Here is a 10988-nt window from a genome sequence, read left to right as displayed (position 1 = left end):
TCTTTCCAGTTTCTACCCACATTAGTCTTCCGCGCCCCTGCCTCCGTTCTGGATCATTTTCCCTGGGTCCCAAACTGCTCCCTCTAGGATCTTGAACTCCCAGGCTCTGTCGGGGGGGGGGGGGGTTGGGGGGGGTTGGGGGGGGGGGGATGGGGGGGTGGCTTCCAGCCTCTCCAGCTTTGTATCTCTAGCATGCATATGAAATGGGCCCATTCTAGCCACTCCAAGTGGCATTTGACCCCTGAGAGGAAGGCCTGGAGAAAAGGGGGTGGGTTCTCCGAGAAAATGAAGCTTTAATGGTAGAATTCTGCGCGTCATGCTGGGAGAAGACGGAAGGGAGCCATGGAAGGGGAACCCCCAGTGTTGCTCTATCCATCCATGCCCTCGAGGGGGGCCATTCTCCCTTCCTGGTGCTGTTGTAAAAATTCTCACAAGCCCAGTGGCTTCCAATGATACACGTTTCATCTCTGGCGATCTGGAGTCTGGAAGGCCTGAAATAGGTCAGCGGGGCTGTGCTTCCTCTTGAGTTCCAGGGCAGAACCCATTTCCTCACCTTTTCCCGTTTCTAGAGGCCGTCGGCTCTCCTTGGCTCCTGGCCTCGCCTACTCCATTCAACACTAGCATCTGCCAGACTCGGAGTCCTGTCCTGTGTCTCTTGTCATGTCCCCTTCTGTATCTGTCACCCTGCAGCCTCCCTCTTAGAAGGACGGATTTCCGTGATTCCATGAGGCCCACGAGGATAATCCCAGAAAATCTCTCCATCTCAAGAGCCTTCAATTAATCACATCTGCAGAACCCCTTTCTTTTTTGTTTATTTTTTAAATTTTTAAAAAGATGTTATTTATTTATTTACTTATTTATTTAATTGACAGAGAGAGACACACACACAGCGAGAGAGGGAACACAAGCAGGAGTGGGAGAGGGAAAAGCAGGCTTCCCGCTGAGCAGGGAGCCCGATGTGGGCTCGATCCCAGGACCCTGGGATCATGACCTGAGCCAAAGGTAGATGCCTAACGACAGAGCCACACAGGTGTCTCTGCAGAACCCCTTTCACCATGTAATGCAACATATTCAAAGGTGCTAGGGATCTGGATGCAGACATCCTTGGCTGGGTCCTGCGAGGGAGGGGGGTGGGGCGCATGCGTTATTCAGCTTACTGCCAGAGGACAAAGAATACCATTTGAACCATTCCCATTTCCTGAGGACAGGGAAGGGGAAGTCAGGAAGCTGAATCAGCTCCGAGAAGGACCACAAGCTCAACGCTGAGACAGAGGAAAGAGCCAGATCAGCTCTGCCCCGGCCTCCTCTGTCCCAGGGTTGTCAGTGTGTGGGGTCTATTTTGGGCAAGTCCGGGGCTCTTAGAGAAGCAGTTAGAATGAGAAGCAAGCCTGGGCTGGGAGCCAGGAACCTGTGGTCACTGAAGGTTCTGTGTTGTCCTATGGGTGCAGCCTGGGCAAATTGGTCCTCACTTGGGGCCTCTGCTCCCCCATGTTAAATAAGAAGGAATTCGATCACAGCAGCATTACTTTCTGGGATTCCTGAATTGACAGGCTCTGGATGTGCCTAAGGGAAGTTTTCAGACCTTGACACTCTTATCCCCCAAATTCCTGGGGCACAGATGGACCCCTCTGTGACACGGCGTGGGGTGGGGTGGGGTGGGGGGTCAGGAGCATGCGTTCTGGCTCCAAAGTGCCGTTGTTGGAATCCCAGCTCTGCTGTCACTAGCTGTGTGACTTGGGAAAGTTATTAACCTCTCTGTGCCTTAGTGTCTATGTGGACACGATGGAGATGCAACTGACAATAACCCAGAAGGACGATGTCAGGATTAAATGAAATCCTGCACATAAAGGCTCTGCGCACTCTATAAAATTGGGTTAAGATTGCAGTTTGTAACTCAATTCCAGCTCTTTCGGGGCAGCCTAGCAATATGACCACGTTTACCAGAAAGATCTTGTGGTTTATCTCTTCATTCTTTCCAGTCAGTCAGTGCAGAAGGTACCGTCTGCTGCCTGCCAGGCATTGTTCCAGGCTCTGGGATTTACAGAACAAAGCAAAGTCCCTGCCCTCCAGGAAACTCACATTCTAAGGAGGCCATTGGTTTCTAATAGCCCTCATTTCTAGAAAATTGTTGGCAACACTTAAAAAAAAAAAAAAAGATTTATTTGAGAGAGAGAGAGAGAGAGAGAGCATGAACTTGACTCACACAAGTAGGTGAGCTACAAAGGGAGAGGGAGAAGGAGAAATAGGCTCCCCACTAAGCAGGGAGCCAGACCTCCTCCGGCTGGATACCAGAATCCTGGGATCATGACCTGAGTCACAGGCAGGCATTTAACCCACTGAGCCACCCAGATGCCCACTGGCAACTGCCATCTCCGGGAGAGGACACCTCCTCTTGAAATTTTGAAATCCTGGTCTCAGACTGCCTGGGTTCAGACCTTGATTTTAACTCCTCTGCCTTGGTTTCCTCGTTTGTAAAATGGGGATAATAATACCAGCCTGATGGGGGGAATTGTGTGGATCAAACTAGCTAATGTATGTGAGTGTTTAAGTAGTAGCTGATGCGCAGTCAGTGCTCAGTGAACACGAGCTGTTAGTACGGTATCGACAGTTCACAGAAGCCGAGCTGGTTCTACGGTCTGCAGACTAAACTAGACATAGCCCCTCTATCTGGAAGGCCCAGAATCCTCCTGATCGCCACATTGACTTGGTGACCAAAACTCAGGTAAGTGCCCCTGCAAGAGGGTGGCTCACGGGCCAGAGCTCTGACCTCGGATTAGATGCACCCACTGCCCACTTCTTGAAGACTGTCTCCAAGCATCAGGACCTCCTAGACATGCACGGATGCAGGACGCAGCCACCACAGCCCCCATGCTTGACAGAGCATGCTCAAACTTTACTAGCATTTTTTTCAGATGTGGGGCACTTACTACTTCCATTTCCAAGCAGCATCCCTGTCCCAAGCCAAAGTCACCCTTTTATAATTTCTTTTGTTTGTGTTTTTGTTTTTTAGCTTAGAATCCAGAATGGTGGCATTGGGGTGGGACTTTAGGAAACACCCAGTTTTCTCACCGGGGCTCATCCAGTGACCTGCTCTCCCTGAGTCCTAAATGACGGATCTCCTGCAGACCTAGCTCAGCAGTAGCTCAGACGCGGCCGGCTCTGTGAAGAGAGGAGTCAGCTGTGACAAGTTCTGGAAGAGCGCCCTAGGCATGCTAGCAGGGAAGTAGAATGTGTGACGGGCATGGCTCTCAGGTTGCGTGTGCACCAAGTGCAAAGACAGCTTGGCGGAGGAGGGCAGACTTCGACTCACTCCCAGGTCTGAGTCCTGGTTTCCTGCTTTATGTGTGGCCTGGGGAACACCACTCCCTTGCCTCCTGCCTCAGTTTCCCCGTCTGTAAAACGGTAGTGATCTACCCCACAGAATAAATGTAGAGAGGAACCATAAACACAGCACAGTCTCTAACACTTGGTGCTAAAAAATAAAAATAAATTAAAAAAAAAAAGTCCTAAATGTACATATAGGGTGAGAATGAGGAGGCAGGCTGGCCGGGCAGGGTACCCTGGAGAGAGGTGACATCTGGGGAGAGTAGGCTCCCAGCACCGGGAGGAGAGCAGGCAGGGTCTGGGGCTGCTAAGTCCCGGCTGTCGCCCACTAGCCTCCTAGCTTTCTGGACCTTCCAGAATCCCAGGGTGCGCAGGTCCCATCCCGGCATGGGGGCCTCTGTAAGAGACGAAATCACAGGGCTGCTCAGATTTCCAGAAGTTTTTTCTTTTTTCTTTTTCTTTTTCTTTTTTTTTTTTTTAAGCGTCCTGTTTTAAATTGCTTTGTTTTCCTTGGGTCATATGACCGCTCCCCCTCCACCCCCGCTGGCCTGGGGCGGGCGCGGCGCGGGTGTTGCAACGTCGGGCCCAATGTGGGGATCAGCTGCTGGCCGCCGCCACGTGACCCGCGGCTGGGATAAATGGACGGCGCGGCCCCGCTCGGCACAGTCACTCTCGCACGTCCTCTTGCGCGTTCGGGAGACGTCGGAGCCAGCCCCGGAGACACCGAACGCCGGCAGGATGGAGCGCCCGCAGCCCGACAGGCAAGCGCGGGGCGCGGGGCGCGGGGCGCGGGGCGCGGGGCGCGGGGCGCGGGGCGCGGGGCGCGGGGCGCGGGGCACCGGCTTCTCCCGGGTGCGCAGCCCCTGCGGCGCCGCCTAGCTCTCGGCTCCAGCCCCTCCCGGAGACAGTGCCGGGAGCCTCTTCCCTGAGTCCCCCAGGGCTTTGAACTAAGGAGCCGGGTTTCGGTCTCAACCGGTGGGGTCGTTAGAGGGAGAAAGGTTATTTACACGTCTGGCTGCCACAGGTTGGGTGACCAGATGGGAGTGTCCCTGTGGTTTTTATTTTATTTTATTTTATTCTATTATTTATTTATTTAGACTTTTTAATGTCTTTGGAGGTGCTTTCTGCTTAATCTAGAATCTGTGGGGCTGTGGTGCCTGGGTGACAGTGGCTGGTTCTCTTACCAGAGCCCCCTGGTGGCCACGTCCTCCTCTTACTAGGGATCCAGCCCCTGAAGGAGACACCACAGTGGCTGTCCTGTCCCCATTTTACAGATGAGGACTGCCCTGTTCAGGGAGGCGGGAAGCCCAAGGCCCTCTGGTTAGCAGGTGTCCAAGCTAGGATCTGAACCACAGTCTGTTCACCTCCAAGTGTGGCTCCTTCCCTTCTCCCGGGAGTCTGACCAGCATGTACATAACAGGGTGATGTTTCTGGAAAGGGTGAGGGAGAAAAAGAGAGAAAGGAGAAATAACTGTTCTGTGGGAGGAGGATGCAGACATAGAGCAAAAATACTCCCAGAAAGGGACTTTTTCTTCGAGTAAAATAGAGTTTTGCAGATTTTTTTTTAACCCAAGCACTTTCATGATGAGCGTAACATTATAAGAGATTTGTGTCTGAAATATCAACAGAATAAATGAATTAAATCTTGGGTCTAAAGCCAGTCGAAGCAATTATGACCTAAAATATGAATGTTCAAAATGCTGGGGCTGCTTCTCACTGGGCCTTGCAAACACCACCCCCCTCCCCCATAGTGACTGGTGCCAGGATTTCCCAGTTGGTTGTGTGACTTGGAGCACATTGTCGGGGCTGCATCCTAAGGCAGTCGGGAACGTTGCCCCTGTATTAGGTGGCAGGCTGGACTGACTTCTTCAGAGAAGCCTGATAGTGCTCGAAGACCTGCGGATACCCAGGTGGTGTCCCCAGGAGCTCCAGCATTCGGAGGAACCCTGCTCAGAGCCACCCTTGTTCACCCTCCCCGCCTCCCCTCTGCAGCATGCCCCAGGATTTGTCAGAGGCCCTGAAGGAAGCCACCAAGGAAGTGCACGTCCAGGCAGAGAATGCCGAGTTCATGAAGAACTTCCAGAAAGGCCTGGTGACCCGAAAAGGTTTTAAGGTATGTGGCCTGGTGGGACAAGCCCTGCTGGAGGACGTAATGGGTGTGTGTCCCAGGCACTCAGGCCAGTGGTTTGAGCAGGGATTGGGACCAGGGACGCTGAGGGACCAGAGGGGCATGTCCAGGGGAATCATTTTGCAGATGACATTGAGGCTTAAAGAGGGAAGGTGGTCTGCTCAAGGTCACACAGCAAATTCACAGCCTGCTACGTGCTGTTATGGGGGGCAGGGTTTGCTGGGGCTCTAGAGCCATCCACTGAGCACCTGTTCTGTGCTGGGCATTTTACACACTCCGTTGCTGATCTGTGCCCCAGGTCTGGGGAAAGGAAAGCAAGGAAGAGCAGGCCCAGAGAGGTGAAGCAGCTAGTGGGAGGTCACACAGCCAGGAGGTAAATGGGAAAGGCTGAAATCAAACCGAGGTTGGTGTTCCTTCAGAGCCTGTGCTCCTGACCCGAGGCAGGGGGTGGCATGGGTTTGAGCCCGAGCACAGCCACCTCCTCACCAGGCAGACTGTGGGCAGCTTACGACAGCGGGGTCTTCTTAGGCACCCACTCTCTGCTAGGCACGGATTTTTGCTGTTTGCCCACGCAGCTCAGGAATTCAGGCAAAGAGCGGGCGAGCACTCGAACAATGAGGCCGGGGTCGGGTGCTCAGACATCAGTGTGAGGACAGGCTTGTTCAGGTTGAATGGGGTTGCTGAGGTGGTAAGCCCTATCCCCCGACTGCTGATACCCCTTCCTTTTGTGGTGTGCATGCTCCCCGCACTTCCAACCAGAGAGACGCTTTGGTGGCAGGTGCTGTGCTGTTCTAGGGGGTCAGGCCCTTGGCTGCCTCCTGCGACTGCTGCATCTGGTCTCAGCTCCCTCTCCCTGTGCTCCTCCTTCCTTTCCCAAAAAGATGGCATGCACCCAATGGTTGGACTGGGACTGGGGGGCAGCAGGAGCCGGGGAGGTGGCTCCCGGGGTATCCTACCCCCAGCCACTGGGACTTTGGATCTTACCTCTAAGCCTCTAAGTTCGAAGTGAGCATGGAGATCCGGGAGACAGCCCAGTGCTCACCCAGATGATGCTGAAGGAGGTGGCGTTTATCACCACAGCCCGGGAACTGAGGGCCAAGTGCCAGCCTGTGCCTTGTACTTGACCTGGGTCACCCTGCTTGACTCTCCCAGCAGCCCCCTGGAGGACATCGTTGTCCTCTTTGGCAGGGGAGGGGACCGAGGCTGGTCTGGACACAGTTGCTCAGACCTTCAATTACCCAGAGAGGGCGAGTGGCTTACCCCAGGGCCCGCAGCCTGGGCCCGGCTGAGCCCAGGTTCAAACCAGGTCAGCTCACTTCATGACCCGCGTGGTTTTGTATCAGGCTTCCTGGCTTTCTGCCCCCACTGAGAATGTCTGTGGCTCAGAAAGAACTTGGAAACCTCAACCAGAGCATCTTAAACTTTGTCCTCTTTCAAATTCCAGATTGAGGGTTAAAGTGTGATGGGAGGGTCCCCAAGTCAAGCTGTGCCGGGCTGGTCCCCCCCCAGACCAGCCTCTGGAGGTGGTGGAGTTCAGAGTGGGTCTCTGGGAAGGAGACTCGGCCCCACAGACAGTCACCCGGAGGTCCAAGTGCAGAGGCGCTGGGAAGCTCCGGTGAATACGTTCTTTCAGGTCTTCCCTTGCTCCAGGGCCGCGTTGGCTCCTGGCAACGCCTGGGCCCGACTCCAGTTTCATTTCTTGCTAACCGTGAGGGCTCACCATCTCCTACCCTCTCCAAGCTTAGCTTCTTTTCTGTAAAGTGGGGATGATAAGTCCTCTGTGGGGTTTTATAAGGGCTGAGTTAGGCTGCGTGTTCATCCGTGGAATACCAGGGTTTCAGGTGTGTCAAGCGCATGGTCGAGTTTTCCCCTGACCTGCCCTCTGCGGTGCAGGGGGGGATGGGGCCGGGGGCAAGCAGAAGGTGGGGGGGCCCTGCCTGGGTGGGTGGGGGTGTCACGAGGGTCTCGCCAAGACCGCCGCGGAGGGGCTGGATGGGGTGTTTACTCGAGGCCAGCAGCCCGACCCGCTCGTGTGACCATTTCAGCTGGTGATGGCCTCTCTCTACCATGTCTACGTGGCCCTGGAGGAGGAGATCGAGCGCAACAAGGACAACCCGGTCTTCGCCCCGCTTTACTTCCCAGAAGAGCTGCACCGCAAGGCCGCCCTGGAGCGGGACATGGCCTTTTGGTACGGAACCCACTGGCAGGAGGCCATCCCCTACACGCAGGCCACCCGGCGCTATGTGCAGCGACTCCAGGAGGTGGGGCGCAAGGAGCCAGAGCTGCTGGTGGCCCACGCCTACACCCGCTACCTCGGCGACCTGTCAGGGGGCCAGGTCCTCAAGAAGATCGCTCAGAAGGCCCTGGACCTGCCCAGCTCCGGCGAGGGCGTGGACTTCTTCACTTTTCCCAACATCGCCAGCGCCACCAAGTTCAAGCAGCTCTACCGCTCCCGCATGAACTCTCTGGAGATGACCCCCAAGGTCAGGCAGAGAGTCCTTGAGGAGGCCAAGACGGCGTTCCTCCTCAACATCCAGGTGAGGGTCTGGCAGCCCGGGGCGGGGGTCGTGGTGAAGCTGGGCCTCCAGGTCTGCCACTGACCAGCTGGGTGGTCTTTATTACCTCGGTCGCCCCATCTATAAAATGGGGATAGAACAGTACCCGCCTCCTAGGGCTGTTGGGAGGGTCAAGTTCATACTGATCATGGCAGGAGCTGGCACAGGGCCAGCCCTGTTCTGTTAGTTTGTGTTCTCTGGGCATGTGATGGGGTACCATTGTAGCCCTCTGTGACCGCACTCGCTGACAATATTGACGTCGTGGGTGCGTGGTTATGTGGCCAGGTTGGCACTGCGGGGAGAGGGGGTCCCAGGTGGCGCAGGTGTGGCCAGGACACAGGGGAAGGGCATGACCAGGATGTCCCCATGGCAGGAAGCTGGTTATCTGCAAGCACATGGGGAGGAGCGGGCAGGCGACACAGATGCACCTGTGACATTTTTCCTCTAAAGCTGGGTGACAGGAATGGGACTGCTTAGTATTTTTCTTCACGATTTCGTGAAGTCATCAAGATTTCTGAGGACAGCTTAAAATACCACCATTGGCTGGGGCCTACCGCCATCTCTCACCGGGTCGGGCTTGTGTGTCTTCTGTCTCTCAGCTGTTTGAGGAGCTGCAGGAGCTGCTGAGCCGGGACGCCGAGGACCAGAGCCCCTCACAGGCCCCAGGGCTGCGCCGGCGGGCAGGCAGCAGGGCACAAGGTGAGGCCCCCGGACCTACTGGGATGGGCTCTGTGGGAGGAGAGCCTGGGGCCCGGTGGTCTGTCTCCAGTACCTCTTGGCTGTTCTGTCTTCTGAGTGTTTTAAATGAGAAGCAGGGCATGGGCACAGGGGCCTGGGGCCGTCCTTCTGGTGTGGCTCAGGGCCAGCTGTGCAGCCTCTCCACGCCTCATTCTTCCCCATCTCTAAAATCAAGGGCAGTCGACAAGTTCTAGTTCATTGGCTTAGAAGTACAGACATGCACAGAAAGGACTGTCAGGAGTCCTGGGCAGAGCCTCTTTTTTGTGTGTGTCTGAAGCCCAATGTGGGGCTTGATCTCATGACCCTGAGGTTGTGAACTGAGCTGAGATCAAGAGTCGGGAGCTGTCCTAGCTGTTACTATGCCATGGGACACTGGGAGGACAAGGAACCCCTGGGTCTTTTTCCTTTGCTCCTGGAGCCACCGTCCCCAACCTGTCCTGGGGCTTCCCCACCTGAGCCGGGACCACGTGGAACCCTCTGTTGGCGGAACTGTGCCTGGGAACGTGGGAATGAGGCCAGGTCCAATGGGAGGGGATGGGCTACCTGGTAAGAGGAGGGGTCTTTGCCCTCATGCAGCAGTTCTCAAAGTGCGGTCCCGTCAAGGCCCTGGAGGGTGTGTTCTCACAGTGTGGGCTGGCTGAAGATGGAAATGTGGACAGCTTCGAGGAGTAGTAAGCTCCCTGTCTTTGGAGGGATCCAAGCAGTGGCCAGAGGGCACCCTGTCTGCATTAGCAGAATCCTGGCATTGAGCAGGAACAGTACTAGGGACCGCTTTTGCTGTGTTTTTCTGGGACCCCCTCATATCTCCCACCTCTATCCACCTGTTGGTGACATTGCCTCCTTCTCTCTTGCAGATTCGACTCCCACGGAGCCTCCCAGAGGGAAGCTCCAGCTCAACGTTCTCTCCCAGGCACCGCTCCTCCGATGGGTCCTTACGCTCAGCTTTCTGGTGGCGACAGTGGCTATGGGGCTTTATGTCATGTGAATGCAAGGGCGCTGGCCCTGTACACTGTGAACTCTGTCCAATGGAGGACATTCTGTAGAGGAACTCTCTCTTGGCTGGCTTCCTTACCTTAGGCATGAGGGGTTGTCGGTGCCCTCTGCCCTGTCGTGCCCTTGCATCCCTGTCTTTGGGAAGGGAGTCTGTGGCATCTTCCCCAGCCCAGAGCACATCCAGCTCACAGACATGAACTTCCAAAGTGGGATGAGGCATCCTTCCTGGGCCCTCAGCACCCCCAGTTCCTGCAGCAGAGCCCCGAAGACATGGCCAGAAGTGGCAGCTGTCTCGAACCGCCAAGGGTCCCAAGTTCACGGTCTCCTTGACATGCCATGACCTCTTTCTCTGCGGGCCGTGGCGAGTTTTTATATAAATGTGCAAAGATGTTGTGTCTTGTGTCTGTCTTGTTTTTGTTGGAGCCACTCTTTGTTCTTGGCTGCACCTGAGCTCTGGTGTTTTGTTATGTTCTGTTTTTATAGCAGAGTGGGGGTGGGTTTGTGGGTGGGGTGGGGGGAAGGGAGGTGTTTAACAACACTGTGGCCTTGGCCTCTAACTTTTGTGTGAAATAATAAACTCCAGTGCCTGATAGTAACCTGAAGTGTTTTTCTTGGGCTCTGTTACCCTTGGGGAGCTGAACTTTTCCCCGCTTGTCTCTTGAATATTTGTGGGGAGAAGGGGTGAGGGAGGGAGCAGAGGGGGGCTGGTTTCTGTTCTGAAAATGGGAGGGGTGAGCATTAGGAAGTTGGTGTGCGAATCTTCATGTTGAACCTTGTGTGATGCAAGACTCAGCTTTACTGAGGATGGCATTGCCCTGCTGGGCTGAGATGAGCCGATTTGGGGATAAAATGGACGCAGTTGCTCCCGCGAATCTTTGGGACTCCTGTGAGATCCCTGGGTTCCAATCCCTGCCACTCTGCTTTGTAGCTCTGCCTTTGAGGTTAGTTATTAACCTTGCTGGGGCTCAGTTCTGTCACCTGTAACATGAATACAGTGAGACCTACCTCACTCGCCTGTCCTGAGAAGCAAATGAGATGCAGGTAAAATGCCAGCATCGTACCACATTAGGTCCTATCAGGAAATGAGGCTGATCAGGGGTTTGTGATTTTTGCGAAGTGATTTTTGTGCTGTGTGTGTGAGTCGCTTCACCTGTGCCCCCTCATTTAATCCTCGCCGCAAGCCTGTGAGGGGGTGCTACCACTCTGGGGGGCGGGATGGATTTAAACCAGGTCTGTGCACCTCCAAAACC

General features: G+C 55.1%; 1 protein-coding gene across 1 annotated transcript; it reads left to right on the top strand.

The window, feature by feature from the left end:
• Positions 1–3936: 3936 nt before the first annotated feature.
• Positions 3937–10334, top strand: HMOX1 (heme oxygenase 1). The gene is made up of 5 exons (XM_045083956.1): positions 3937–4085; positions 5317–5437; positions 7498–7989; positions 8607–8706; positions 9600–10334. The coding sequence occupies exons 1-5, from the start codon at positions 4063–4065 to the stop codon at positions 9728–9730; spliced, it is 867 nt and encodes a 288-aa protein (XP_044939891.1). The 5' UTR covers positions 3937–4062; the 3' UTR covers positions 9731–10334.
• The last annotated feature ends 654 nt before the right edge of the window (positions 10335–10988 follow it).

Source organism: Mustela putorius, unplaced genomic scaffold, assembly GCF_011764305.1.
Source record: "Mustela putorius furo isolate JIRA1106 unplaced genomic scaffold, ASM1176430v1.1 tig00000738_pilon_pilon_pilon, whole genome shotgun sequence".
In the NCBI taxonomy this organism is placed as follows: domain Eukaryota; kingdom Metazoa; phylum Chordata; class Mammalia; order Carnivora; family Mustelidae; genus Mustela; species Mustela putorius.
This window is presented reverse-complemented; position numbering and strand designations above follow the sequence as displayed.